The sequence below is a fragment of the Dermacentor variabilis genome, chromosome 8 (assembly GCF_050947875.1).
Source record: "Dermacentor variabilis isolate Ectoservices chromosome 8, ASM5094787v1, whole genome shotgun sequence".
In the NCBI taxonomy this organism is placed as follows: Eukaryota; Metazoa; Arthropoda; class Arachnida; order Ixodida; family Ixodidae; genus Dermacentor; species Dermacentor variabilis.
In genome coordinates, this window is record NC_134575.1 from 121777007 (window position 1) to 121804916 (window position 27910).

At 47.6% G+C, this 27910-nt stretch overlaps 1 protein-coding gene across 31 annotated transcripts in view; it reads right to left on the minus strand.

Annotated features, from left to right (window-relative positions):
• LOC142590562 (myosin heavy chain, muscle-like) overlaps positions 1 to 25103 on the minus strand; it is a 48097-nt gene extending 22994 nt beyond the window's left edge. For 9 of the 31 annotated variants that reach the window (XM_075702822.1, XM_075702823.1, XM_075702824.1 and 6 more), the window contains exons 1-14: positions 25007 to 25102; positions 21339 to 21595; positions 17423 to 17563; positions 13856 to 14012; positions 12376 to 12403; positions 10634 to 10757; positions 8838 to 8930; positions 8690 to 8753; positions 8128 to 8226; positions 6132 to 6235; positions 4145 to 4402; positions 3512 to 3661; positions 1913 to 2083; positions 180 to 359 (exon numbers count right to left, since the gene is read on the minus strand). In XM_075702822.1, coding sequence (XP_075558937.1) covers positions 180 to 359; positions 1913 to 2083; positions 3512 to 3661; positions 4145 to 4402; positions 6132 to 6235; positions 8128 to 8226; positions 8690 to 8753; positions 8838 to 8930; positions 10634 to 10757; positions 12376 to 12403; positions 13856 to 14012; positions 17423 to 17563; positions 21339 to 21524 — 1755 coding nt within the window. In that variant the 5' untranslated portion in view covers positions 21525 to 21595; positions 25007 to 25102. Of the gene's footprint in view, positions 1 to 179; positions 360 to 1912; positions 2084 to 2534; positions 2706 to 3511; positions 3662 to 4144; positions 4403 to 5001; positions 5106 to 6131; positions 6236 to 8127; positions 8227 to 8689; positions 8754 to 8837; positions 8931 to 10633; positions 10758 to 11655; positions 11756 to 12375; positions 12404 to 13855; positions 14013 to 17422; positions 17564 to 17882; positions 18024 to 21338; positions 21596 to 24775; positions 24907 to 25006 lie in introns of those variants that run through there. The other 22 variants (XM_075702839.1, XM_075702840.1, XM_075702835.1 and 19 more) reach the window with 13 other exon arrangements.
• Positions 25104 to 27910: the final 2807 nt, after the last annotated feature.

Here is a 27910-nt window from a genome sequence, read left to right on the forward strand (position 1 = left end):
TACGCAGTTTTCATGACGTCACGACGAAGTGGGGGTGGCCCTAAAACAATTCGACAACATTTTGAGGGCTAATTGCACAAGTGGGGTATAAACAGATTGGTATAGCTTTAATTTACAGCACCCCAGGCACCGTCAGGTAAAGTACAATAATAAGCAGAGGGAGCAGAATATATACGTACAGTGCCGGCGTAGTGGACAATGGCGAAGTGAGCCTCAGCCTGGCCAGGCTTTGGTGGCTTCGGCTTGATGAAGTTTGGTGACTTGCCAAGATGGTTCGTCTTCAGTTTTTCCTCGAAGGTCTTGTCAGAAGCCTTGGGGAACATAGACTCTTCTTCCAGGATGGAGAGCACACCCATAGGCTGACGGGTGAGGAGGAAAGGGCGGCAATCAGAGCACGCCAAGTCCTTTGATCGCAAGTGTGAGTTAATAATCCCATAGCGGTCAACGATATAGTTGAAGACAGCTTTAGTCGCCGCCTTTTCTTTTACACATGATTCTCAAGTGAGACCGGTTGCCGATGAAACCATTTACTAGGCTGTTATTTTCGGCATACTAGGCAACGTCATGTCGTAGATCAGTTCATGTTGCGGCGATGAGTTTCAAAATTAAGCGTATTAAATAGTAACACACTACTTAAAATATTCTTACGACATAAATACAGTCTGACAATCTTTAGTGCGACATAGCGACAGATTCTTCACAGCCGCTTGTACTCTGTTTAATGACTCATCAGCAGTTGAAACACATTGATGCATTTTTTACTGCATAGATGCGAGGAATAAAGGCATTTATAATACTCGTATGGCGGAAAAGCAAGGCAAGCAAGATTACATATTTGGAAAGATTGGATGCGCTTTGTAGACGATCACAAGGAAGAAGACGGACAGGCGCAGACGGGATTGCGCCTGTTCCGTCTTCTTCCCTGTGATCGTCTGCAAAGCGCATGCAATCTTTCCAAATGCAATGAACCAACTTTCCCAACAAGGTATTCTGCTAAAGGTTACATATTGAGCCATAAAAGCTTTATCACTGAAATAAAAATGTGTATGGATACTTCAAAAGCATTAAATGTCGCTGCACTATTCATAACTGCACGCTGTTGAAGGTGCAGTAAAACACTCCATCAAAATGAAGAATTTTAAGTCCAGCCCCCATGTACCTAGAAACGAAACTCCAAGCATTGTGTGGTCGTTAACAAATGCGATACAAGTGTTACTTCTCATATGCTAGAACTTAATAGAAAAAAAAAAACGAGAAAGTTGCACTCTCTTAGTCTTCGAATCATAATAAAAAGCTGGAAGAAACGCAAGAAAACGACACAGCGACAGGAAATAAGCACAAAATAATCATCTCAGAAGGGGTGACCGCATGCAAAGTGTAAGGAAAATATCGGTGCAGAAGGTATAGCACATGCTCCGACACAGACATATGTCTTCTTTAAGGTTAGGAACTGTGCTATGTGGTGATCGGGTATAGTTCGTGACCATGCTGTACTACGGAGACGGGAAATATCGATTCCTACGGGGAGATTTGCAGGGGGCAATTTAGAGGGATACTGTGGACGCTACAGAGGAATTTTCGCGTTTCACGAAACTACTCGTTGGCACATCTGAAGGCTTATAGTGATCATGCATTTTCTTTTCTTTCATCCGTCAATCACACGTGGAGCAAAGTAAATTGAGGCATCAGACTGCGCGGCGCGCTTTAGTGTCGCTTGCCTCATTTCACTTCGACCTTGCTGCGTGGCACGGTGGTGGCGAGTTAGCTTAGTGCCTACGTAATCGCGGGGTTCACCGTTACGGTAGACATAAACAACGGCGAGGGGGAGACTGTGCGGAGCGGGTACAGACTCGCTACGGGGAGGTCCTCGTGCCGGGGCTAGGCATGGCGGTTGGTGGTGGGGAGGCTTTACCTTCTCAATAAGCTCGATACAAGCTTGGAGATCGAGACCGAAGTCAATGAAGACCCACTCGATGCCCTCGCGCTTGTACTCTTCTTGCTCCAGAACGAACATGTGGTGGTTGAAGAACTGCTGCAGCTTTTCGTTGGTGAAGTTGATGCAAATTTGCTCGAAGCCGTTGTACTGTACACGGTCGGGCATAATTTGGGGGGCGGTAGATGTGGCGGGTGTCGTGTACGGGGGAGGGGTATCGTAAAGAAAAGTGTGCAGTGGTGGTAGCGGCGGTAGTGCCAGGGGGTGAGACAGAAAGAAGAAAGCACAACATCCGTATGTTAACAGCGTGAAGCCACTGCGTCACTTGAGGCGGCGGCCGCGGAACCAACCGAGACACCTAAGCGCGCCAACGCTGCGTAACCAGTTCACACATTTAGTTGAGGACTACCGTCCGCAATCACCTGTTTAGGCGGTAATTTGCTAAACAAAAACGCACGGTGCCTCTTTGTGGTTATGCGGCCGTCGGCCCACTTGCGGCAGACGTGTTACGCTGTTTCCCTCCCTGCGGCGGCGGCGGCGGCTAACGTTGCTTACGAGGGCGCACACGCATAGCTCGAGTAGCCCTCCGGCCACTAGTTACCTTCTCAATGAGCTCGATACACGCTTGCAGGTCGAGGCCAAAGTCGATGAATTCCCATTCGATTCCCTCGCGCTTGTACTCTTCTTGCTCAAGAACGAACATGTGATGGTTGAAGAACTGCTGCAGCTTTTCGTTGGTGAAGTTGATGCAGAGCTGCTCAAAGCTATTGAACTGCGAGGATCAGGGAGGAGGGGGAAGGGGGAGGAAGAAGGTCTACATCGGGAAGACAGGTGACCCACTACAGGAACGCGCCGCGGGAGCGGGCGGAAGGATACCAGAGCTTCCTGTGGCTTTCAGGGAGTGCATCAGTCATTGCGTACTGAAAGCAGTGGTGCCAGAGACCGAACCAGGTAAGCAGGTTGCTTTGCCTGCCTTATAGTTAGGGCACATGGCTAGGAATAGGGTGTTCTTGGTGGTCAAGAAGGGATGCATAGGTGCCAGTCTACAAAGGAGAATGCGGGATTGTAGAGGAAGGTCTTAATGGGACGGAGGGCATTAAACTATCGCTCATTTTTTTAAAGCTATGTTCTTCATCCATGTGCACGTCTAGGAAGTTTCTTATGAGACGTAGATGTGAAATTTACGTTCTACGCTATTGAAAACAGCTTTATCGGACATGCTCGTAGTTGACTAAAGTGTCTTCTCGTTCAACTTCTCTCCAGTGTAGCCATAGCAGACGCTTCCCATTCTGTGTGCACTTGGCGGCATTCTCACGTGCCTTCTGCTATATGATAAAATGAAGAGGAACCTGAAATGCGCCGCCTTACTTCTGCTAAGCTATTCATTATTTGTGGGCAGTGATAACCAACAACAATGTTTCATAATCACTCGTGAGATCGAAAGTGATCTGCCCACTTCATGATAGGGATAACCGCTTTTTGTTACGTGGCCTATATTTACGAAATGCGCTTCATTATTTCCGGATTAAATTTCTCTAAAACCCGTACACAAAAAAACGCCAATGGCATACGACTCACGTCGAAGATCTCAAAACCGGCGATATCCAGCACACCGATGAAGTGCTGGCGCTTCTGCTTGGTGTCGAGCGTCTCATTGACACGCTTGACCAGCCACTTGAACAGCCTGTCGAAGATGGCTTTGGCCAGGGCGCCCACAGAAGCCGTCACCTGTTCCGGATAAAGCGGACAGATTTTCCCAAGAGCCTAAATATTCAATGCGAAGTTTGAAGGCTCTACCGACGTTCGAAACTACATATTTTCTATCGTTCAACTTTCTGATTTTTGTTATATTATTGTCACTAAGATTACAACTGGCTATACTAGTTCGATAGCAAATGTAGAGCAAAAATCGATATGGGATGTTGATATTAGTTACTCTCGACACGTATATGTATGTCCCCCCACTTTCTGCTATAACTTGGAAAATGGCACCCATGGGACTCGCAGATTTTGCTGCAGCCGGAATGCAAATAAATCGTGAGAAGACGAATGGCTCTTCATCAATTCGTCCCGCATATAGTACTAATTACCGGCAGCACGTCATTAAATAACTCTCTTCGCCACACGAGAGAACTGCACACTCTCCAACACTGCTCATTGCGTCTGTGTGTCGAGTCATCGCTCAAAAAGGGTGCGGTTCGACCGGCGTACCTGAGTGATGTTCCTGCCCTGGGTGACGAACTCCGTGCCGACCTTGATACGCGGCTTGAGCAGGTTCTTGTAGAGGTCGGCGGCGTTCAGACCCAGTAGATGGGAGACACGCTCGCCTTCCTCAGTGCCGTCGGCCTCGGCCTGCTCCTCTCGGGGCCTCTGCTTGAACTTCAGGCAGCCGAAGTGCATCACGGCAGCCGTGACCTTGTAGATGTTCTCCTTCTCCTCATCCGTGAAGCCCAACACGTCGAAGGCAGTCTGCGGGATGCGTTCGGTCGTTGATCACTCGATTTCCACCGAGTCCTTTTTTGAAAAACGCGCTAGCGAAGCCACGTTACACTGACTGTGCTAAAGGACAGCGTTGAAAGTCTGATAACGTACATGTACGCAAGCTATGCTAAGATGGTAGTAGTTGTGGCACCTACACTCCTAGGAAGCTGGAATTTGAGGCGCTACCTTTCACCTGAGGTTAAGAATAACTGAACCGATAACGACATCTTCAGAATGCAAGTAGTTTCGGAGGCCTATAGGCTGTGGTTAAAGTACACAGACACGTCTGTGCTCAAATGACGTGCGTACTGCTGAACAGCATTTAACTCGAACCATACTGTTATTTCACTAAGGAACTAAAGCAAATTAACAGGTGCGATTATGACTGTTCACATATTCGGCAGCAGAGAGGTACGTGTAATCGAAACTGGGCCTCAAACTACTTCTCGCTTCACTCCTCAAAACTCGAACGCAGCATTCAAGATGAGATAATAATGACAAAATAAAAAAAAGAGATGCTGATGAATATGACGTGATTGAAGGAGAGGGCAGGGGACGTGAAGGTGGGAAGGAGAAGAGTTACTCACGTCGGTAACCAGAAACTCTTCGCCGTCGTCAAGGCCGGGGATGCTAGTCTTACCCTGGGACACGAAATGGTAGTCGTTGACGTTGTTGCTAAGGAGCAGTTTCTCTGCAACGGCAAGGAACAGGCACGGGAAGGTCGCAATGCTGCACTAGGGTCACGACCTTCCCTACCGCCCAACTGCGATACCGCAGCGTGGACGCACACCTAACACGGCTCGCCTCTTTCAACAGGTCGCTTCTACGCCGTACGGATAACACGTGAGCGAATAAAATATATTTCGACCCTATTTTCTCCGCTATCTGATTCGGCTCGTTATAAAGTTGATTTCATTCTTCGTGTCCTCCCAGATCTAATTTGCTGCGCTCCGTAACGAAAGACAAAGTTTACTACAGCTTCACGCCTGCGTAAGTTTATTACTATTCGAACCCACTTTTGCGGTGGTATGCAAATACGCAATGTTAATAACCACATGGTCGTGACCTACAGGGCATGAAAAAACTGTAACAACGCACTAAACTCACTGCGCAGCAATGCAATTGAGCTAGATGCTAGTGAGTAGGCTTTTCTGTCTGGCCTGTGAATAAGGAATAGTACGTTAACGGGATACATTTAAACATGAAAACTATTTTGCAAACAACTTCAGCTAAGCAACAACTTGTAAGGCTGGCGGTAGCCAACGAGCAGAGTTGTGTCACCTGCTGCTTTCTTCTTTATCAGTATATTTTTTTTTTATGTGTGAAGGACACTATGGTATTCAGCGGAATAATGGGACTACTGGCGGTGCGCTTCCTAGAGCGAACGACTGCTGGCCAGCTGGGCGAAACAAGGCGTCTTATTGAAGAGGTTTCGTTGGAAGAAAACTACGTGCGGGGATATGGTTGTTTGGTCTCCAAGGATGGATGAGGCATTCGCTAGTGGACCAGGAAAGGCTTGAAAGGCAGGCTCTCGAGCAAGAGATAAAGTGGAAGGGTTTGTCCATGGGCAAGCCCACGAATACCGGGTAATTGTGGTGGTTTGTCACGAGATGGTGGTATAGAATTGGTGGCACAAAGGTGGTGGCAGAGAAGTCAAGAGGAGACGGGACCCATGACCGTGATGCGTATAGTGTTGTCGTGTGGCCGTGTTACTCACGTCGGTGGCCATCAGCTCTTCGCCGTCGTCCACGTTGGGAATCTCAGTTTTACCCTGAGACACGAAGTGATACTCGTAGACGTCATCGGAGAGCAGCAGTTTATCTGTGTTTTTTTGGAAGGAAGCGGCACAGGCACCCGGAGGCAAAGCTCATTAGACAAGGCAGCAGCCAAGAGCGCAGCGCTTTGGCAAGCCACGCGGGTTAGCTCCAGCCCACGGGTGGCGCCCAACTAAAGAAGTATAACCACACCTCGGTAAATTGTGTTACCTTGGTTGCCTTAACTGAAGGCAACCAAGGTAGCACAATGAGGCGTCAGTATGGCAGAGTCAGAGTCGGTTTACATTTAAAATTGCTCAAGATGAGGACAAGCACAGAAAACAAAAGAAACCATGAGCGCTGGCAAAAAAAAAGCATTGGCTGCATAGGGTTGCAAAATTATTTGTGCATTATTCACGTGGAAATACATAAAAGATTGGTGTTCATTTCTTTCTGGGCTTCTTTATCTCCGTCATTAAAGATAATAGTAATTTTTATCATTTATATTAGATCTCTCCTCGCAGGTAAAAAGAAATTCTCATCGGTTGCAAGTAGAAAATATTTACTGCCTTCATGTGTTCCTTCTCATATAGAGCCCAGCGTCATTTCCGCTGCACGAACATTCTACTTTCTGTGTTGCGTTATTATAAGCTTGTCAGAGTTGTCACTTGTTAGTGCAGACAAACAGTGAAAAGACAGCGCACAGAAAAGCTTTCTGAAAATTGGCGGCGATTGGCTGCCAGTTCTTAGAGAGAAAGTGACGTTCACTGGCATGCAGTTTCCTTGTCATCAAAGGTGACTGGAAAAGCGCATTTTTTTTCGATTGCTCTTTCTAGTGAAGTTTTGTATAGCTCCCAGATGGAACTATTCAGCAATCCAAAAACCAGCTCACTTTGTCTCTTTCCATGTTTCAAAGCAAAAGTATTTTGCTTTTTTAACGTTTGTGCACCATTTCGTAGCGGTGGTGCGCCAAAGATGATTTTCGACATAAGAGCATGACGAAGCATGGACAATTAGAACAGCAACAAATACAGACGCCAGAAAATAAACAAGATGAGCGTCAACACCATGCACTGTCATCGCAACCCTTTCGTACCGCATGTTACATCTTAGCCCAAAACGGCAACGTGAAGCAATTAGACAATATTTTGTGATTACAAAAAGCAATGCGACTGCGTAAAGCACGGCTGAGTAGCACCAGCGGTTTGCTTTGTTTTTGCTTCAAAGAAAGCGCGCGCGAGTTTCTATGTGTTCCCTGAGAGTGCAACTTGGAGAAGCTCACCCTACCTCGATGTGTGTACTAGCATGTTCAATAGCATTATGTGAAGATCAGGTTATTGTGTACAGTTTTGGCCGATTATGACGGAAAATCTGCACCCTCTGTTTTCAGTAATATGCTGTGATGTGTAACGGCTGTTCCATAACGCAGCCAGTGGGACGTGAGGGGTCTTCAACGCCAAAGCGCTTTTTCCAAGGACACAACGACTGCGTAACGACGCGTTTGCTCGAGAAGCCCTAAACCACAATGCTTCTATGGTGATGTTGCCACCGCAAAGCCGCCATCATTGTACCTTTAGTCTTGTTATTAGCCTGTGAGTTACATCTACGTGAAGTGCTTTTTTTTTTCAAAGAATGTCACCCTGTGATTCAATTTTTTTTTTCAGCAGCGAATACATTTTGAAAATAGCCTGCAGTAACTTCACGGAGCGAAAGTTGCACTGCAGCGAATCTACAAAATCCACCCCTAAATTCTATGCTGGATAAATCAACGAATCAAAAAATACATCTAGAGAAGACAGAACTAAAAGAGTTACATCAAAGTGGACACAGTAGCATCCCTTCTACGTTTGAAAATTTCACTCTTTGTGGTCATTCCCCTCGATTTCAAGTATTGATTGATCTTGCTTAGGTAAATATGACAGAGGAGAAGCTAACGCGAAGTAAGCACTCTTGACTTACCCTTCAGCCCAGGGATCTTTCCCGACATGAGCTGGTAGAAGATGTGGTACGAGCGCTCAGCGGGCTGCTGAGAGATGACACGAGCTTTCTCCAGCAGATCTGTTGGGGACGGTGGGAATGGGCGCCATCAGAAACGGCACCTTAACAGCAGTGATCTGTCACTTTGCTCGCATTTATGTCTGTACTGGAAGGACTGTGAAAAGCAACGATTGTGTTTAACTAAGGTGGCGTTATTTAAGTCCAGCAAACAGTAAACGAGATCTCCCAACTTTGGGCGACTAGGGTTCACGCCGTGCTTCGGGAACACTGCCCAATTATTTTGTGAAACGCCTATGTAGCGATTCGGTTCGCTTAAGGCACTCTTTCTCTATATATTACACGACTTGGGCAACGCATTTAGCGGCACACTTAAAACCTTCTAGAACAAACAAAAGCCACTTCATTGCCCACGAATGATGCGTCTTAGTACAATCACATCTGCTGAAGGGCAGGCGCTCTAAACAATCTAAATAAATAACTTCCTTTGGGAGAAGAAAGAAATGTTGTTATCTTGAGAACTCACATGTTTCAATGTCAGCACCGGCCAGCTTTCCCATTGGGCCAAAGTGAATACGGATGAATTTACCCTGTGTTAGAGCAATAAAACAAGGTGTCACCACAAGTGGACGTAAATGAACTCCACAGAGTGCCCCGTGGGCAGGTGTACTTACGAAGCGCGAAGAGTTGTCGTTACGCACGGTCTTGGCGTTACCGAAGGACTCGAGAACGGGGTTGGTCTGCACAACCTGGTCTTCCAAGTTGCCCTGCGCGCCGAGCAAAAGCGTTACCGATCCGGTCGACTAGCTTTGCCGTCTTCTTTGCCGAAGGTTGCTCAGCATCGCTCCTCTTTTAAATCCCGCTACATATCTACTGAGGCGACGTTTACGGATGCATGCCTTCAGCGTGAATGTTCTACCGTGTCAGTCCAGCGGTCGATCCGAGAGTATAAGTTTGTCACACAAAAATATACTCGCTGTGGCGAGGAGCTTGATCTAAACGAAATTGCTCTCGCGGTCCTTTCCTTGTGCGTGACATAGTGTAGGGGCTACCTCTACCAATCCTGCCCTTGAGCTTAAATATGCGCGACTAGATGCGCAGCGGCCAAACACTCTAAGAAGCGTCCCACCCTTATCAATAAATTGCCTGAAGCTCCCTCATTATTGACCCCACTGCGGCGCTAGACGATGCTCGTCCCACTAGTCGTAGATGAAGGGCGCGCCTGCACACGCTTACTGCACGCGCGTGCTCTGGTACAGCAACAGTTGGCTTGTATGAACGCAGTATACGTACCGATCAAAAAAAACAAACTCAAGCATTAACATTTAAGCATCTACAACACTAGTTTCTGCTCGCATGTAATTGGTTATCTGGTTTTAGCATTCGTGCTAACGTTGGACATCACACTTTGTAGTAAGAAAAATGCAAAAACTCGAAGGCATTAGTCAATGGAGAAAGAATTTGTCATTTCACTTAGAGCAGCGTAGCTGTATATTGTCAGTGCTTGAAGCAGGCATGTTTTTCATCAGTCCGAGCTATAGAAATTGAAGCCATGCTATTATGTTGGCCAAGGAGTACAAGCGAAAGAAAAAAAATGGCAGTTTTTTTTTTGCACCAAGCATGGATGCGCAAGAAGCCGTAATCACGGACAGCGGCGCAAGAGCCGTGTCCGCGGCAATACCAGGACTGAAAGTGCAGGGCCGATCGGTTTAAGGACAGGGCTTGGAGGCTGTGTTGCCAGGACTACAGCTCTTCGGCTCTCGCGTGCTTTCACCGTTAGTAGGAGACATGGGACGACCTGTTGTCTGTGAGCAGGGATCCGCACAATTGCTCCGCCCAACATCACACATCGGGACACACGCGTGCTACGTTGACCAAAACGGCTTTACGCAGACGTGCCGTGGTGCTCTCGCAGAGCACGCATTTACACGCACCTTGGGCAGATATCTATGGATTTGAATCAAGAACTACTGCGGGGCTTTGCAAGGCCTCGAACTATTGAGTTACACGAGAAAGTTTCAGACGAGTGAAGCTTTTAAGAGTGTCGGAGGCGACAGCTTGCACAGTACTGCAGGCGCGAGATCGCAACATGTTCAAGCTATGACAATACAAGAACGAAAGGCGCCGTCACTGTTCTTTTCTTGTTCCTGCTTGAGTTGCTCTGCCATCATAAATTGGCAGCAACTGGCCTAGTTATCAGTTTTATCTTCATGCCTTTGGGTATGCCCCTTTTATATCGAGTGTTTTTCTTTGCGCTCATGATTAGGCTGCACAGGCCGGTTGAAGAACGCTAACATAACTGAAGTTTTAAACTATAGGACGTAGTGTACAGCTGTGATGTCCCGATGCTTGATGGAGCAAATCACGCGACCGTGCGTCCGAGACGGATCGCGGGTACGACTACGGGAGGGTTTCGCTGGATTAAAAGGTGGGCGGGCGGAAAGGATTTTGTCAGGACAGGCGTGGATACCTTCTTGGTGTCCTTCTTTGCGGCCTCCCTTGCCGCCTCCTCTTTCTTGCTCGTGGCACCGACGTGCGCGAAATAGGCTATGACCTTTTTCGTGTTCTCAGTCTTACCGGCACCAGACTCGCCACTAGGGGTCACCGGCAGGGAAGAAAAAAGATCGGAGGAGGGGCGGGAAAGAGAAGAGAGAAAGAAAGCAGTTGACGCAACGCGTTTACACCTGGGCATCGGTCGGGGGGTTTTACGGACGATCCGGAGGGTTGGAGAAGGGGGGTCAGGTGCGGAATCCGGTCTGGGATTGGTTGGGTTGTTACATCTTGGAGGTGGTGTGCTTTAGTACTGGTCTTCGCGGGAGTTTCAGGTGGGAGACGCTGAGGAGTCATGGCATTTGTCGACGCAGTGCACTTCTCTTTGAAGCAAAAGGCTGCTTGTTTGTGAAGGAAAAGATTAGCGAAGCGACCGAGTCCGCCCTCTGCCTCGACACGAAACTTTTCTTTTTCGGGGGGATACCGCATTAACGCGACATAGCGCACCCGGCATTTACAATAAGCGATCACGCCTTTCGACGACCTAGCCTCCTTAGTATGACGCGTGCAATAACGGTTCGGTTATGAGCACATGCTCCTAGTTCTTGTTGGTGTGGTGCTTCGAGGTGAACGGGTGGCTATGCGCGTGTTAATACGGCAACTGAGCAGCGAAGTGCCATTGTGCTCTACTCTCCCATGAAGAAGGCAGTGAATACTGCCCTTGCACTGAAAATTGATTTAAATACTTATAAAAGTGTCTCGCTTCTTACTGCTTAGACGATCTTTCCTTCCGCGCATACTCTAGAATTGAACGCCGCGGCTGAAGTTTACTCATTAAGACACTGCCGATGTCTTCACTGCTTAGGACAGGATGCAGTGCCCTGAAGACGCAGCGAGAACGGACACAGGAGGCGGCGGCGACATCTGCATGCAGTTAGGGTTGGAGCGTCGGCTGCGGCAGCTGCCGATGTGCCAGCCAAGAGTGTCGTTTATTGCACTTACTCCGCTGGAAAAGTGCTGCTTATAACCCGAGGCGGCGATAAGGGCGAAATACTGTATGACTTTTTTGGTGTTCTCAGTTTTTCCCGCTCCTGACTCGCCACTGGGAGGGAAGGTGAGAGGAGGAAAGACAGGGTTACCGGGCGGGGGTCACCAACACATCAACAGACACTGACGCCGGGAAGCAACATCTCGCGTCTTTTCGAATAAATCTGTCAGACGCTTAGCCTTTGCCCGTGACGTCATCAAATGTAGCTAATTACAATACCTTGACATTAACCTTAAGTTGTTTTTATACACCAGGGCAAATAACGTGTTACCCTGGCACAGGAAAAAAATGCTGTTTTTTAGATATAACTTTTTTTTCGCAGGGCGTTAGAGTTTACACTAGGTTGGTTGCTCAAATTTGTAACAAACCACGGCGACTAATAATAGCGCGTTTGAAGGCATCAGGCGCCCCCTTTCTACTGAGGGCTTCGTAAATGCCTCCCAGTAGGTAGGGAGGTAAAAGAACGGTAGAAGAAAATTTCTTTGACAGCACTCTTAATGCTTGCGGTTCTCAAAGCCGCACAATCTGTTAGACTAGACAAGAGTGGCATATCAGTTCGTCGAAGTTCTTTGTTTAGGAATAGGTATTGTTTATTAAAAATTCAATAAATTCATAAGTACTAGGATACTAGGATAAATAAGATACAATTGAAGTACAAGACCAATCTCACTTACGTGATAAGCATGGACTGGTTCTCACGGTCTGCAAAAAAAGATACAAAAAATGCACAGTAAGTCCCTCACCTTTACTTAATAGTTAGTAATAAGATCGGGGCAGTGAAGTTGTAAGAAATTTAGGGCAGTAAAAACATTTTCTTTTAGCGATTAACCTTACAAAGCATCCTAGGTGGCAACCTATCTCTCCCGCAGCAAAATAAAAGTACTCATCAACAGCGCGACCCTTGATATTCAATATGAAGCCAACATTTGAAGTGGAAGTTATTCAAGTACCAGGTTTACAACAATATTTCTGGCCAGTCATCAATTCACATTCAAAATAAAGGTTTTCATGTGATGGCCAATAAGCAACACATAATAAAAAATACCTTCTTGTAAAGACGCCTTGGCACACAGCGATACTGGCTAGGAAGAAGGCGCTAATCGTGAAAGACTCTGTGATGCTTCGTGCAAGAAGACATGCTTTGTGCAAGAGGACAGAAGTCTTCGATGTCAGTAGTCCATCCCGACTTGTTGCACGCACAGTAAATGGCCAAGAAGCAGGTATGTCAGATCCGCAGACCACGCATAAACAATAATTATAGGAGCACAAAGTCTACGGGCCCGCCTTTTTATAAAGATACATTTCACTATCGTTTTCTTTTCTCTTTTTTTTGCGCTTCCTCACTGGCTCCGACGCTATTCGGACGCCGGGAGCCGAGGGGTCGATCTCAGCGATGACGGCGTCCGAGCCATTGGATGATGAGAAGCATGGATGATGAAATTGGTCATTAGGAAATAAGGCCTTACGAAAATTATTTAAGTGAAGAGTAATTTGAAACAGGGTTCCGGTGCTCTCTGCAAGCCTCTGGGAAACACGCAGAGAGGCAATTTAGCAAGGAGCTCTTCTACGCCTGATGGTCGCAGCGTTCTAACACCGCGGCCGAACGAGCTACGTCGAATCTGTAAGCAACAATGGCAGCACAGACGCACCTGGCGTTGCGCAGTTAGGAAGAAACGCCGCCATCCTCTCAATATTTTTTTTTCTTTCAGCATCAAAGCCTAACCACAATCTCGTACGCATGAATCGGCCCTCGCACACCATTAGCGCTAAGTGCATGGCGTTGCTAACAAACAGAAGCCGTCATCCACCACCCATTTATGGAACGCTCTTTCCGAAAAACACTGCAGAATGCGCCTTGCGTCGAAAAGGCTACATTGAACAGAGCAAGCGCTGTAACGAGTAATGTTCACGCTAACTGCGCAGCTGTTTTGCATGGAAAGCGAGCGGCAAACGGCGGTCGTTCGTTGCGAAACGCGGCAACGAGTGGCGAAATAAGAACACGCCCGCTCATGGCGACCGATCGGCGGCGGCGTGCGAGGACGCTCTACGCTCTGTGAACTCCCCGAAGCGATTGCTACGGTGTTCCCGCTTACACCAGAAGATCGAACGACACACACGCAGACCGGCAGCGTCGCAATGACGGTGCGCACTCACTCGCCAACATGTCCATGTAGGCTCCATCGGAGACGGCGAACACGTGGGGAGGCACCTCCGTACGCCTGCGGCCCTTGTAGATGTCCACGACGCGCTTGGTGTAGATGGGGAAGCGCTTGTAGGGGTTGATGGCCACGCAGAACAGGCCCGAGTAAGTCTGTTGTGCGCAGAGGAAAGGAAGGACGCGAACAGAGACGCCGCGTTAGCCAAGTCGTGGGCCATGCCTCGCTGTACGCCGCGGGTTCGGGCGTCGCTCGTCGGCGGACGCGCAACATTCGTCTGCCCGCCCTAACGGCCGCGAAACGCAGCTGCTTCGACGCTTCGAGGTAATCACGTGGCCTGTATCTCTTGACGGCGCGTTTGAGCGTTTATCGCTTTTTTTTTCTTTTCTTTTGCATCGTGACCGGCATGCGTCTCACCACATGTGCTCGTGCGCCTTTACTCTACTCCTGCTCGCGCTAGGAGCTCTTAGCACGCACTCTTGCGTTTCATTGGTGAAAGCAAAAAAAGAAAAAAAGAAATATACAGCCAAACTTGCGGAGCGGTTTCTAAGCAACCGGGTTTGTTCTTGATGGCTTTTATTCAGGCCAGTCTTATTTTTTACTTAATAAAGATTTTTTTCATTCATTCATTAGGCGAGCGTCGTGCGCTGCCTGTAAGAAACGGCCCTACAGATCTACGGACTACGGCGACGCGGTGCAAAGGTAACTGAAACCCGACTGCATCTTGAAGGGGATGCGAGGGTCGGACGTTATGAAAAGTATTTAGGCGGTTGAAATATACAACTGTATAAAAGAAATATTTTACGGCTACAAATGGCGTTCTTAACCTTTCACATACTGCGACGCATTGCTTTTACGTGGCGATCTATGGCGGCAGAGTTCACATGCAGTAAAATATAGGTATCGCTTTTGAACACAAGCGTAGAAAGCATGCAGTAAACGTGGCACTGAATGTACGAATCAACGCGAAGCAAAAACTTCTGTCATTGAAAGAGACTTTTTCTACACTACAGCATCACGCCTCGCCACGGAATCGTTCATATATATATATATATATATATATATATATATATATATATATATATATATATATATATATATATATATATATATACGAGAAGGAAAAGCAGTGATTGTACTAAACGGTACATTCCGTGCCGAGGCATCTGCTTAACAAAGTGAATAAACACAACAAAAAAAGACAAATAGCACACTAAGCAGAAACACTGCGAAGAGGGATAACCGAAATATTCATGCTGTCATGCATGTCGTGCATGGGCACGTGCAAGCTGCAGGGGGAGCCATGCCATCTTTTGGAGTTCGTCGAGGCCTACCATTCAGTGGAGGGTGGATCTCGGTGGCTGTTTTGTTGCAAGGTTTCCTCTGTAACGGATTTCTACAGTCCCGGATCAGAGGCGTGGTGGAGTCTACGGGTGCATTTTGTTCCTTCAGAGGGAGGCATTGGGCGGTGCTTTTTTTTTTCGGTGCAATAAAGAACATTCAAATCAGGGTTGTCGTGCAGTGTTGTTCAGCTACAAGAAAGGGTGTCGTGGAACAAGCATAGGTGGTGGCCTAGCTGTAGGTGGGGCCCGGCTAAAATTCGCTTTATAGGAGGTTCGTTTTGCGTACAACTAAGTGCAAGAGAAGTTGCACTCGAATTCGAAAACGTATCGAAAGAAATACTTGAAATGAAGCAGGGCCCCGCAGCCAATTTGTGAATTTCATGCTACTATATTTGGACTGAAAGAAGAAGGGATGGTGTCCAGGGTTCGGTGTGATGCGTGGAGTGCATGAACCACGGGATGGATCGTGACTGGGCGTCGAAATCAAGCATCAGCCTTAGTGCGCGTTGTCTCGCCCTTTTCATCAAAGTTTGTGAAACAAAGGCGTCGAGAATAGCTGTTTTTGTCAACATGGAAGCGTCACGAAGTGAAGAGTCTGCTTTGTATGTAAACTTTCGAGTTTCAAGAACGGTTGAGTAATTATCAGTTGCTAATAAATATTAATATCAATAAATATACCCTGCATTTGCAAAAGTGATCTTGCCTTGTAAATATAAAGTTATCGCAACACTGCTTTGACGCAGTTGTGTTCGGGCGACTACCTATGCAATGGCTCAGGACAAAACCTTTCCACGTATAAGCATCTAATATTACAGCTGAGGACGCGATGAGAATTCAGCAGTGAGCAAATACCTAATCCTACCCAATTAAACCCACAGTTTCATAGAGGCATTGGATATAGTCATATATATGAACATGAATAAGTATACTGTTTAGGCCCCTGATCAGGAGGTTTAACCAAGACTATTGGCTCTGGGTTATCAATAAGTGAATGAATCGACACTAAGAGACCGTATATGAATATTTTTTACAAGAAATAATTCGTGATCTTGAGCCGCTGCCCATGCCGAGTTTTTCCATACATCGTACTTTAGGCTTAATGGAGATTGCACATCGCGCCTATTTGAATACACTAGATAACAACTGCTGAGCTTTGGGTATCGTCTCGGCTTTACGAGCGGTTCTGTTCCAAGCGCGTTCGACTCGACTTCGACGCTAGCCAGTGCTATGGGTGGCCGGTTTGGAGAGGAGGTGGTTTTGGTGCCGGTATGCGTGCGGGTTCTGTGGCCATAGAATGGATTCATTCGGGTGGATGAAAGTATTTTTTTTCCCGTGTTGCCTGTGCTGCATGGTGGGAGCGCTTGTGTACTCACGTAGATGAGATTAGCGTAGTAGCGCTCTTTGAGGTTGTGCAGCACCGAGGCATCGTTGAGGTACGTCATGTTGGACATGTCATCGCACTTCTCATACTTTGGTGGGTTCACCTGCTGAAGAAGGTCCTTCTTGACGGAGCGCTATGCGGTGCGTGCAAGCGTGTCAGCGTGGTGAGGAAAGAGAGAGAGAAAAAAAGAAAGAAGCCATGGTAAGCGCCAAAGGCCATATCTGAAGCAGCAGCAGTAGTTACAGTGCGGTAACTCAAATACCGCTGCAGCAGGAAAAGGCCGTTGCAAAATGCCGTCGGCGAAGCACCCTGTCTTCGTTGACGGTGTGCGGCGCTCTGCGACGAAGATCACGCGAGGTTAGTTTGATCAGCAACAACGGCGGAGCACAGTGGTTTTCAGGCTGCGGGCTTTCTACTAACTACTTTGGTGGGGAAGGGTAGTTCACTATGGGGGTGTGGGGCTTGCACTTCCGGTGGGGCATGGGGTTTTCATTTCCGGGTCGGGGGATTGGCGCTTTTGAGGACGCGGAGATTGGACTTTTCGGGATTGGGAATTGCGGTTTTGAAGGCATGGGGAATCATACTACCGGATGCATGGGGTCGGGGGCCGGGTTTCCGATTGGGGGCATGGGATCTACGCTGGGTGGGCGGAGCGAGGGCTTGGAAGTGACATTTTGTAAGGAATGAAGGATCGCGCTACCGGGTGCGTGAGGGAGGGCACAGTTTCAGAGGCGTCGGGCTACATTCAGGGGGCGTGGGGTCCACGCTTCGGGGGCGGTGCGGTGCGAGGTGGTACACATGGGTTCGGGCGGTTCTGTGCGGGGGGTTTTTCCGCACTTACGTAGATGAGATTACAGTAGTATCGCTCTTTGAGGTTGTGCAACACCGAGGCATCGTTGAGGTAGGTGAGCGACGACATGTCCTCGCACTTCTCATACTTTGGCGGGTTCACCTGCTGCAGCAGGTCCTTCTTGACGGAGCGCTATAAGAGCGGATAGGCATGCGTTTATGTACGCGGACACGAAATAAACATAAAGCACACAACTCCAAAACAAAAGAAAGGAAAGCCGTACTGAGTGGTAAAGCTCAACTCAGCTGAGCGACTGCCGTACGGAAGTGACCGTTCGTGTATCGCTTCCGTAGTAGTGTATGAGCAGCGGCTGCCAATGTTGGCCACATTGGTGGTGCGTCGACGCACGTGCTGCGAAGATGACAGGCACCCTGACGCACACGGTTAGTGTAGCGGCGTTGAGAACGCTAGCTCGAGAAACGCAATGCGGTGCGGCTGGCCCCGCACTTACGTAGATGAGGTGAATGTAGTATCGCTCTTTGAGGTTGTGCAACACTGAAGCGTCGTTGAGGTAGGTGAGAGAAGCCATGTCCTCGCACTTCTCGAACTTTGGAGGGTTCACCTGCTGCAGTAGTTCTTTCTTCATGGTGCGCTGCGGGAGGGGGAAAACGCGGCTCGCCCGGGTCAACATGTGTCCGTGACAGATTGTGTGAGAGCAAGAGCATTTAAGAGGTCCGCAGCGGGAGCATTGCGTTGACACTTTTGTTTACGTGGGAAAGTTTTTGCTATATGGGGCGCCATTAATTCAAGCCACCGCGAACCAGGGAAAGAAGGCACATGTGACTAGCAGTCGTCGAGCTGCGCACGTAAATTGTAGTTAAATATAGCAGATTGAAGATCGGCAATGGACAAAAAACTATCCCTAAGCAGGCAAGCTGTTGTCAAGGTCTGTGCTTCCGAGTTGTGGAAACGCTCGAGGTCGGTTATAAGTGTTTCATTTCCGGCATTATTTTTATACGCAAGTATTTCACGCCGGATGCCGATACCGTTATGCCAGGGAAACACAAATGCAGCAATAACTTCTTTGATTTTGGTGTGATGTGCTACCAGTAGTGCAGTCCTTTCTAGTTTTGTAGGTGGGTTGCGTGATCTGTTGTCGGTACTTACGACTTGTGCAAAACAAAGCGCTGTGTGAGAACGCAACATTGTAATCCTGCAGGGCACCTTTCTTAGAGACTCAATGGTTGTTACATAAGACCTCTGGTGGCCATAAGTTTTCGATGCATTATGATTGATTTCGTCCAAAGTGCAAAACCTAAGTACGTCAGCGGTGATGAAGTGGGCCTGGATTTTTTAGCTTATTATTTCTGTGCCTTCAGCCTTGCGGACGTTCTAATCACGCGGTTACTTGAACTAATAGGCTCTCGGCCAGAGCCTATCATATGGCTCGGCACATGTTCCTTACTGCCGGATAAGCAAGTTTTTGACACGGTCAAGCTGTAAATGTTAATGTTGTGTCATCCTGAAGGGAAGCCCTTGAGATGCCAGATTTATGAGCGCGGTGTCCTGGCGTCAACTGTCATTGTTTATTTAAAGCTAATATACTGCTGCTCTTTCCTGAATGCACCTAACTGCACAGCGACTACCTCTGGCGCTGCTTCCATACCTGGCAATCATATCGTTTGTTTTTATTCCTTCCTGTTTCTTATTTTTCTTAGCGCGCAAACTCCGTATCTGCTGACGTGACCAGCCTCCGCATGGCACTCTTTCTTCCGGTGCCTCGTTTGGGCTGGCTAGAATGCAGGTAGAGCAGCAGCGAGCCTAGCCAAACCCTCGGGGCGCAAATACAAGCCAAGATCCTTGCTTTTTTTTTTCCTTCCCTGCTGCTTTCCCTCGCACTGGGACGGCAGTGCAGGCATAGAGCGAGCGGATCGCACGCGCCCACCACCCCGTGCGTGGCTGGCTGGCGGGCGGGCAGCCGTGGAATGGGCCGACCGGAGCCCGAAATACGCGCGCTCCTTGCCGGGTCCCCGCGCCGCCCCGAAATAGGGCGCCCCGCGGCCCGATGACGTCACGGGGCTCGCCGGGCTAGGGTTCCGGCAGGCCCATTTAAAGCCGCATCCGAGCCGGCCACTTGGGCTCATACTCTCCCTACGGCCGCCGTGTGGTGGCGCGACCACGGACTAGGCGCGTGACTAATGCGGCAAGAATTGGTGCTGGCTACCGGAGCACAAGACGGCCTTAAGATTCTGTCAAGGAGACCATTTGATAGCTCCGCTTTAATACGAGGCAATACCCACCGCATAAAAGGTGTTAGATTTCTTCGTGAAGGAGGTAACGAAGCAATATCGTAATATATCACATGTATTTACCTGCACATACACAGCTAACATTGCGCTATCGTTGTCTCTTCCAAGAAACTACGGATACCTTCCGTGAGAAATTTTTCGCTGCCTGAACACAGACATTTCGCTTACTTCAGGGCCAAAATCTTTTCTGTCCATAGCTTTAGTGGGTAAACTAATGATGCGCTTCTAAGAAATGTAGAAGAATGAAGACATAATTTGTGCAAAGTTTCTTGGGTTCTCGCGGTGCGCATTGAGATTTAAGAAATAATAACGGCGACGTGTATACGAATGTTGGAGACCTCCGGCAGTAGTGCATGGAAATTTCGTAGCGTTCAGTATTTATGCGCCATATTTACATACATTGTTTCGTGTGGCCGCTCTTAGCTGACGTCGTCCAGTCCCCGAAAAAATTTCCCCGCAAGGACAAAAGTACATTCAATGCACATACAATAACAGAAACAAAACACAAACAAGGCACTTGAACCGACAAATTTGTTGGACATTACAAAAGTATTCGCCATGCAACATCAAATAACGCTTAGGTTTTCGCCGAGTGCTCGAAAATGTCCCGAAACTATTTTTTTTCTTTAATTTAAATTACCTGTAACGATAGAATACATGTTTACAAAAAATTGTGTTTCGTTCTAAACGCTACAAGAAGTATAGCCCCTGTGTTCGCTGCAGATACAGTTTGATTTATTTGTGAGTGCGTCTCTTAACCTAAAGAATAACGTCTGCTCCATATCCCCATTTGTACTTACGCAGCCTGTGGAGTCTATATGCACTATAGCACTGTGTGTACTCATTTAAATCTGTTAATGTATGTATCCTCTTTTCGAACAGTGGTATCTTCTTTTAAACCACTTGTTTTGCCTATATTTAGAGTGATACGTCCAGTTGTGGAAAACCTGACTGTTTTCTGATTATAAATATATATATATATATATATATATATACGCGTTGTCTCCTCCAGGCGTTCATGTTCACCTTCGTGATAAATGGGAACTTTAGGTTCCGATATTGTCTCCGTTCAAAATAACAGAAGCCTTGATTCCGCAGGGTGGTTAGAGTGGCCTTTACTTTTCCACTACACACGTGTGGATTTTTCACGAAATCTTGAGCGCAAGTTTTCATGGGACGTATTCAAAACATCTCTATGGCTACATGATTGTTATCCTATTCACTAAGGTTTTCGCACGGCATGCTCTCTTTCATTATGTTTTGAGTTTGTCGACGACTAAACAGCTGTGTTACTCAGAGTTCCTTTCTTTATTAATGATAGGTGTAAACTGAGTATGATTGTTCTTAAATACATTGCACTTGTGGCCCGGAACAAACGACTCTTCTGTTTTCTTTTTATGTTTTCCCATCTCTTGCTGAGTTCCTCCGTCTGGATTCCCTACGTCTTTTCTGACCTGTGACCTTTCAGGCAGGTGTTGTTCTCCTTCTTCCGGAGACAGCTGTCAGACAGACTGGGCTCGAAACATGTTTGTGCTTACACCCTGTAATAATAACTAGAGCACAGGCTACTACCGCGCGTCCCGCTACGAGTCTTTGTCAACAGTATGCCGCCAGCTGAGCGGGGAAAGTAAAATGTGGGCGTGGTGATCGGCGCCTACCTCTCCGCCGGGGCAGTCGACGGTGACCATGTCGCCCTTGGTGGAGACGATGTTGCCCAGGACGAAGCCCTCCTTCTCGTCGGGCACCCAGACCATCTTCTTGCCATCGTAGGGCTTTGTCTGGTCCTTGCGCTTGGTCTCGAGGGAGACGTACAGGAACTCAGTGGGATCGGGGTCCTCGGCCATCGCTTCTTTCGTGGGGGGCTTCTTTCGGAGAGGAGTCGGCCGGCGTGTGCCGCTTCAGCAAGCCTTCCTGCCTGCGCGCACACAAACAAGCACGTCAACGTTTTTATCAGAACGTCGCCTATTACTGACAAACCGAAGGTCCATGCTCGGCTTGAGCCGGCAGTTTTCAAAACTTGCAGTATATAATACAGAAAATTGGGGGCAACTACAATGTTTTCTTGCGATAATATTAAGTGAGTTGCGCTGCCTGTTGAAAAGGCACTTTCACTTGAGGTTTTGAGGAGTGAGCGGCTGAACCGAGTGCTGCTGTAGGTGGAACCGGCAATACACTTTTTTGATAAGGATTATGGCCTCAAGATGTTAATTTCTTTCCTGGTCCGCTTTTCATAAAGGTCTGTCAATCGACACACTTTCGATCGGGTTAGGAGGAAGGACTACGCTTCGCACCGGGATTAATCACAGATAAAGTTATTGGTACAGCAGCGTTGTAGGCCGAAAGTTTTGGATGATTGCCGCTGCGGTACAGGAGGTTATTCAGACCACAATCTGCTATGGGCTAGAGCAACTTAAGCATTGTAGAAAAAGTAAATGGGCACCCTTAAATGGACCATTGACATTTTTTTGACGAATCACTGGTGGCACTGCATGTTACTGACCGTAATACAGAAAACGTTGCGCAGCAAGGACAAAGTACAAGTCGAGACAGGTGTCCTGTCCCCATGTGTCCTTTGTCCATACTGCGCTATATTTTATGCATTACGATGAGTAACCAACCTGCCCAAACCTATTCCTTTCTGATGTTACTGATTACGGCCACTTTCGTTATCGGAGAAGAGGGGGAGGCCGAGCGCTGAAGATGCTGCACTCGAATAAATATGTCTGAACCTCCACTCTCCCCGGCGTACGGGTAGTTTGGTTGATCAGCTGCTTTTGTTTTGCGGCGGTGTCGGGTGCACCTCAGCACAAGTATACTTTGTTTTCAAATGCTAGGCATTGCTTCAGGACTCCTTCTGAAGTTCACACCTTACTATCCAGGTAGTGCGTAATTTTTTGCTTAGTATATATCCGAAGCACTTCAGCTCTTGTCATTTGACAGAGCATCACACCTCAAATCTGTTCAGGGCACAGGCCCCGCTTGAAATATTCTACCCTAGTGATGCCAATCTGACCTCATGTGTAGGCCACGCGTACGTACTCCCGCGCCCACGCCGACAGTACAAATGCACTGGGGGATTTCTACGCCGTAATTTGTAGATGATCGTGCTCGAAAACACTGAAAAAGCGCCTCGTTGTCGATTTCCTTATGGCTGTATTGCCAGTTCCTCTATGCTACGAAATACTATGATGACACAATAGCGCGATGTAACAACTTCAGAACACTATCAGTAACCATTCGGGAACAAACAAAGCACAAGGGCGAAAACAGGGTAAAAGGAAATGAAATGGTACGCGGAAGGCTGGATCTCGGAGATTCAATATTGCCACGCCCCCTCGCAATTCACGGCACCGCAGGCTCTGTCCCAAATGTCAACACAAGTAATGTGATAGCGTATCAAAATCGAGAACATATAATCACGTGCGTCTGCTGCTGCATTTCAGTATTGCAATTGCATGTACACGAGTTTTCCAAGCGAAATAGGTGGTAATCATGCTAAAGCTCACGGCTGTGATTGTATGGAAGCCGTCATGATCAGTAGAAAGCGGCATACTAGAACCACGTTTCAGTGCAGACAACTACGGCTTTGACATTGTTATGCTGTGCAGGTAAGTGTACTTTAGCAATACTGTATGAAGCAGATTGCATAATAGAATAATGAGCCGTGCTCAGCAATTTCCATCATGGTTTGAGGTTAGGCTCGAACTTATTGCAGGTGCGCGAAAGCAACCTTGAAAGGAAGGACTACTTAGATAATTACCCATCTACGGATATAATGCATCTGTGCTAGGCTTGCTGACATTACATGTTATCCTGGCGACAGATTATGGACTACAAACACGCAATAAATTGTGGCGAGCTAAAGCTGGTCGACGATTTAGCCCTTTAGGTGAGCACGGCTGCCGACGAACTTAAAGAAATTAATCCAAATGCGCTACTTCAGCTTGAAGAGTGGGCATGATTGTGATATGTTCTACAAAGGCGACTTTGTGCTTTTGCTCGTTTTGGAGTAGCTAATCGCTTTACCAGTTAATAATAATCTGAAAAATAAATTACAGCTGAATAAATATGTGACAAATCTTTCTGCTTTACACTGGCGCACCTCACCTCGTAAGAGAAAATCTAGATTATAAGACGAGCCTTTCCTGTTGCGATCACATGCCGACACTTAGCGAGCGATAGCATGAAACTGCATACTCCTCTATGTAAAGCCATCTTCATGGAAAATTAAAGCTGCAGAAATGCTGAAGAACTTCTCAGAAAACATTTTAGACACAGTACATCCTACCGGCCTCTGGTAAAGCCCTCTAAGTCTTGAATTTTCTGGCGATATTCCTCGTTTTCTACCGTGTCGCCTTCTGATGCCCCTAAGATAATTTGACATGGTATTTCACATTATGCTGACCCATAAACATCGCTAGTATGTTGATAACAAGAGTGACCTACTTCTAGGGCTGGATATAGATCTTGACTTTAACCTTCGCAAGATAACAATGGCATAGAAGGTGCACTGAATTCTACATGAACAGTATGAAACTTGTGTGTCAAATTGCTGCTACCGCTGCGTGGTAATACCACCCTTTAAGGAGAGGAATATTAACCTGAAAATTATTGCGCCTTTCATATACTTCATGTGTCGACAGTATGTTGTGTTTGCGTGGACAATGCGACATTGCCTACATGATTACGAAGTTGTACTTTCGTTAGACGATGAAAAACTTGCGGGTCCGTGAAGAATTCTTTTGTTTACAGGTTCTATTCGCACGCTGAGCAAAGTAAAGGCGTTATTCTTCATTTAAGCAAAGATTAGATGCCTTTGGGCAAGAAACCTGCGTCTTGCGAAAGAGTTCTTAAGAGCAGTATCGAAGGTCGCTTGAAAGTCACCCCTCCGAGGGCGCTGTAGTAGCAGTGCGGCCATAAAAGTTAAAAACCAGAGCAAAGAAAGCGATGCAGGCTAAATGCCCTGTCCAGCTCGAGTGTTAGCGCCAGCAGTTCCTCGTAGCACGGCCTACTTCCGGGCACAACACGCTGCTAGCGCTACCAGGCCTAGACGGCATCTAATGGCTACGATTTCGATTATGCGCCGATGGCTTACGTGCGATACAAGGCAGACGATCTCCTCACGAAGCAGCTCTATCTTGCGCTATAGCGTAATCCGTATCGAGGTGGACGGCGGTGCCGGACGTCGAGCCTGCGGACACCGGGGGAGGCGAGGCCTTACCTGGCCCGTGAGGGGGGGTGGCAAAAATCCCGAATCGCGAGAGCGCAGCCCGCGGCGTCGTCGTATCCAGATGCACGCAGTGTCGTGAGGCACAGGGGCACTTACGTTGGAAAAGCTCAGCTGTGGGGGCCGTTCCGGACGGCGGGCCGCTTTTAAGCGAGCCCATCGCACGCGCCGGCCCCCGAAACCAGAGAGGGGCGCGCCATTGGACGCCGCGATTTCCCCCTCGGCACCCCCCTCCCCATACAAAGCCCGGCGCGCGGCGGGCACGGAGCCTCCATTTTTGGACCAGGGACTCGCAGGCGCTTCGCCAAAATAGCTGGTAGCGGCGGCGGCGGCAGCGGCAGCGGCGGCAGGGCAAGGCCGCTAGGCTGTCAACCCGGCGGCCGAAACTCCTGGACAGGTCTGGAATCCACGACTGGACACTGACCGGTGCCGGAGCCCGCGAACCAAAAGTATCAGCCTCCTTCCAGCGGAGCCAATCTCCAGTGCATCAACGATTCCTCTCAGCAACGTAGTCGTGGAAATTATAAAATAATGAAAAAATTAGCGCACTGACGAGAGAGAGAAAGTGGTTCGAAAAGTATTTAGGAAGTCGTGTTATAGGCAGCTAAAGCTTCGCGAGACGTATATTTGCAAATTTTGACAGGCATAGCCTACAACTGCTCCACAGCATGAGGAATTCATTTTTGACAGGAAGTGCCAAACTTCAGCGCAGAAGAATGGCAGCGCTTGTGTTATTAACAAGTCATTTAGCCCGGGCAGAGGTCCCGAGCAAATTAAGCCACTGGGAAGATAATCAAGTCGATCGAATGTCTTCGGCACAACGGCATACAATCATCGGCGAAACCGGCCAATATCACACCCTGTGTGGGGCTGATACATATAGATGCGCCGTAACGGCGTCCGGCTATACCATTTTGCTAATGGTCCGTAATGAACCACGTGCACTTGCACCGCAAAGACAGGGTCAACGCCCCGCGCCAGCACAAGCGCCATGGCACAGTTGGCCCTCTCCGGGCACCCTTTGGCACGAGCTTTTCGGCGACGACGTTGCGGCGCCGCTTATGTAACCGGCAACTGTTCTCCAGAAGCTGCGCCTATTCCTCTACTCTTCCTGTACCTTTTTTCTTCTTTTCTTTCTTTCCTTCGGATAGCCATCAGCGAAAGCGTATTTCTCGTTTTGTTTCAGCAGTTACGTCACCTATTCAACGTAATCATTGTTTATTATTACATAAAATGTAACGAAACTTGAACGCTTGGTGCCATGAACTTCACGATGTTTGGCATTTAACGAGAGCAGTCATTTCCCCCTCCTAGCGTAAAAAGCTTGGTGCGTCGATTTAGGCACAAATCAGATTCCTTGACTCTTCTGTTATGTAACAGGTTGGGTGAGCTCCCTGACGTCCTCTAGCTGGTTGCGGTAGTTCGTTAATTCGTCCGAAGAGCGACACTGAATTATTTTTTACACATTTCGGCACATTTGAAAGCTTGAAGACAGGTACTAAAGGAAGCCGTGGATACAAATACTGGGTGGTTTCGTGCGATCGTTCGGTATTTTGTATAACGTGAAAGCGGTACTTGCTGGCAGCTTGTCAGCATCCTGTTTACCAAACACTATGATGACCGTCTGAATGTCACAATCTCTACAAGCTGAAATAAACACCGCTTATGTGCCTCCATGGGAAAAAAAAATATGCAGACCACAGGCTCGCCAAGAAATCTGTACATATTTGTAATTCAGAGGCACAAACTGAAATTGGTGAATTGACTGGAAAAGTCAGAACTACACATAGCGCTCTGTAGTGTGGTTCTTTGCTTTGCCGCGTGTCGAGCTGGATCCGACTTCGGGTTTTCTGCATCCAATGTCATCTAGTGTTTCGATGACAGCTGACGCTGCGCTCCAGTGTGTATTGTGTGACCTTTTCACCTTATTATCTTGCATGTCATATCTGCGGTTGCGAGGAGAATGTTGACCACCTATTGTGCCATTCCCTCAGTTTGAAACACAAAGAAAATATATGACCAATGCATTCAGGAAGCTAGATAGTCGTCTGCTGAGTGAACAGACAATACTAGAACACAGTCTCCACCGATCATCGCCTCAGAAGGCATTAAAGGCACCTTTGTGCTTTCTGAGAACGTCTAGCTTGTACGAGCGCCTTCGACTCTGTAGTGCTGTTTGTTCACGTCGTTCCACTCCCAACTCTTTCCTTCTTTCCCTTCTTTCCCCCAGCGTAGGGAAGTCGACCGGATTCTGCTTAACATCCCTGCCTTTTTTTATCTCTCTCTCTCTCTTTCACCTTATTATTCTCGCTATGAAGGAAGCCAGTCACATGTTGAACATGTAATTACCAAAAATTTAAGTGCCACTAACATGTACAAGTTACGCCTAGTGGGATAACAAAAGGAACAAACGAGCATGCAGTAATTTACTGCGTGCTTGTTCCAGTTTTAACGTCTGTCTGGGGTGTACAAATATGCTGTCAAGGTCTTTGCGTCGCAGGTTTCACAATGCAAGAAAATTTATGAGCAAAGTGTTTTTCCGCACCATAATGCGCCCGCCCTAGCGTGGAACGGCGCCTGCAAGTGCACTGTCAGTAAATCACAGGTACAAATTTCGCGATAAGAAGGGAAGACACAATGCGCACAAGCGCCGCTGATTTCGTGACGTTTTAAATTGGCTCCTACTTGCAGTCACAGCATTAAAAATCTTTGAACAAATGGGGCAGCTCTCATCCTCACCCTCGACAGAATGATGACTACTCGTAGATATTACAAGCGGATTCGGGTTTTTCGCTTTCACGAAGTTGCTTGATTCCACAGTCGCTTGTGAAGCTTTGTGGGACTTCGCGAAACGCGAGATTGCTTTTAAAGGAAATAAATTGTATTCTCCTCCAAGAATGGAATCGCTTACCAAACTTTTCAGCTGATCTTGACTGTTTATTTATGTCTCTAAAAACTGATGGTAAACTGCAACGGCAACCAAGCTGTTATATATAACATCCC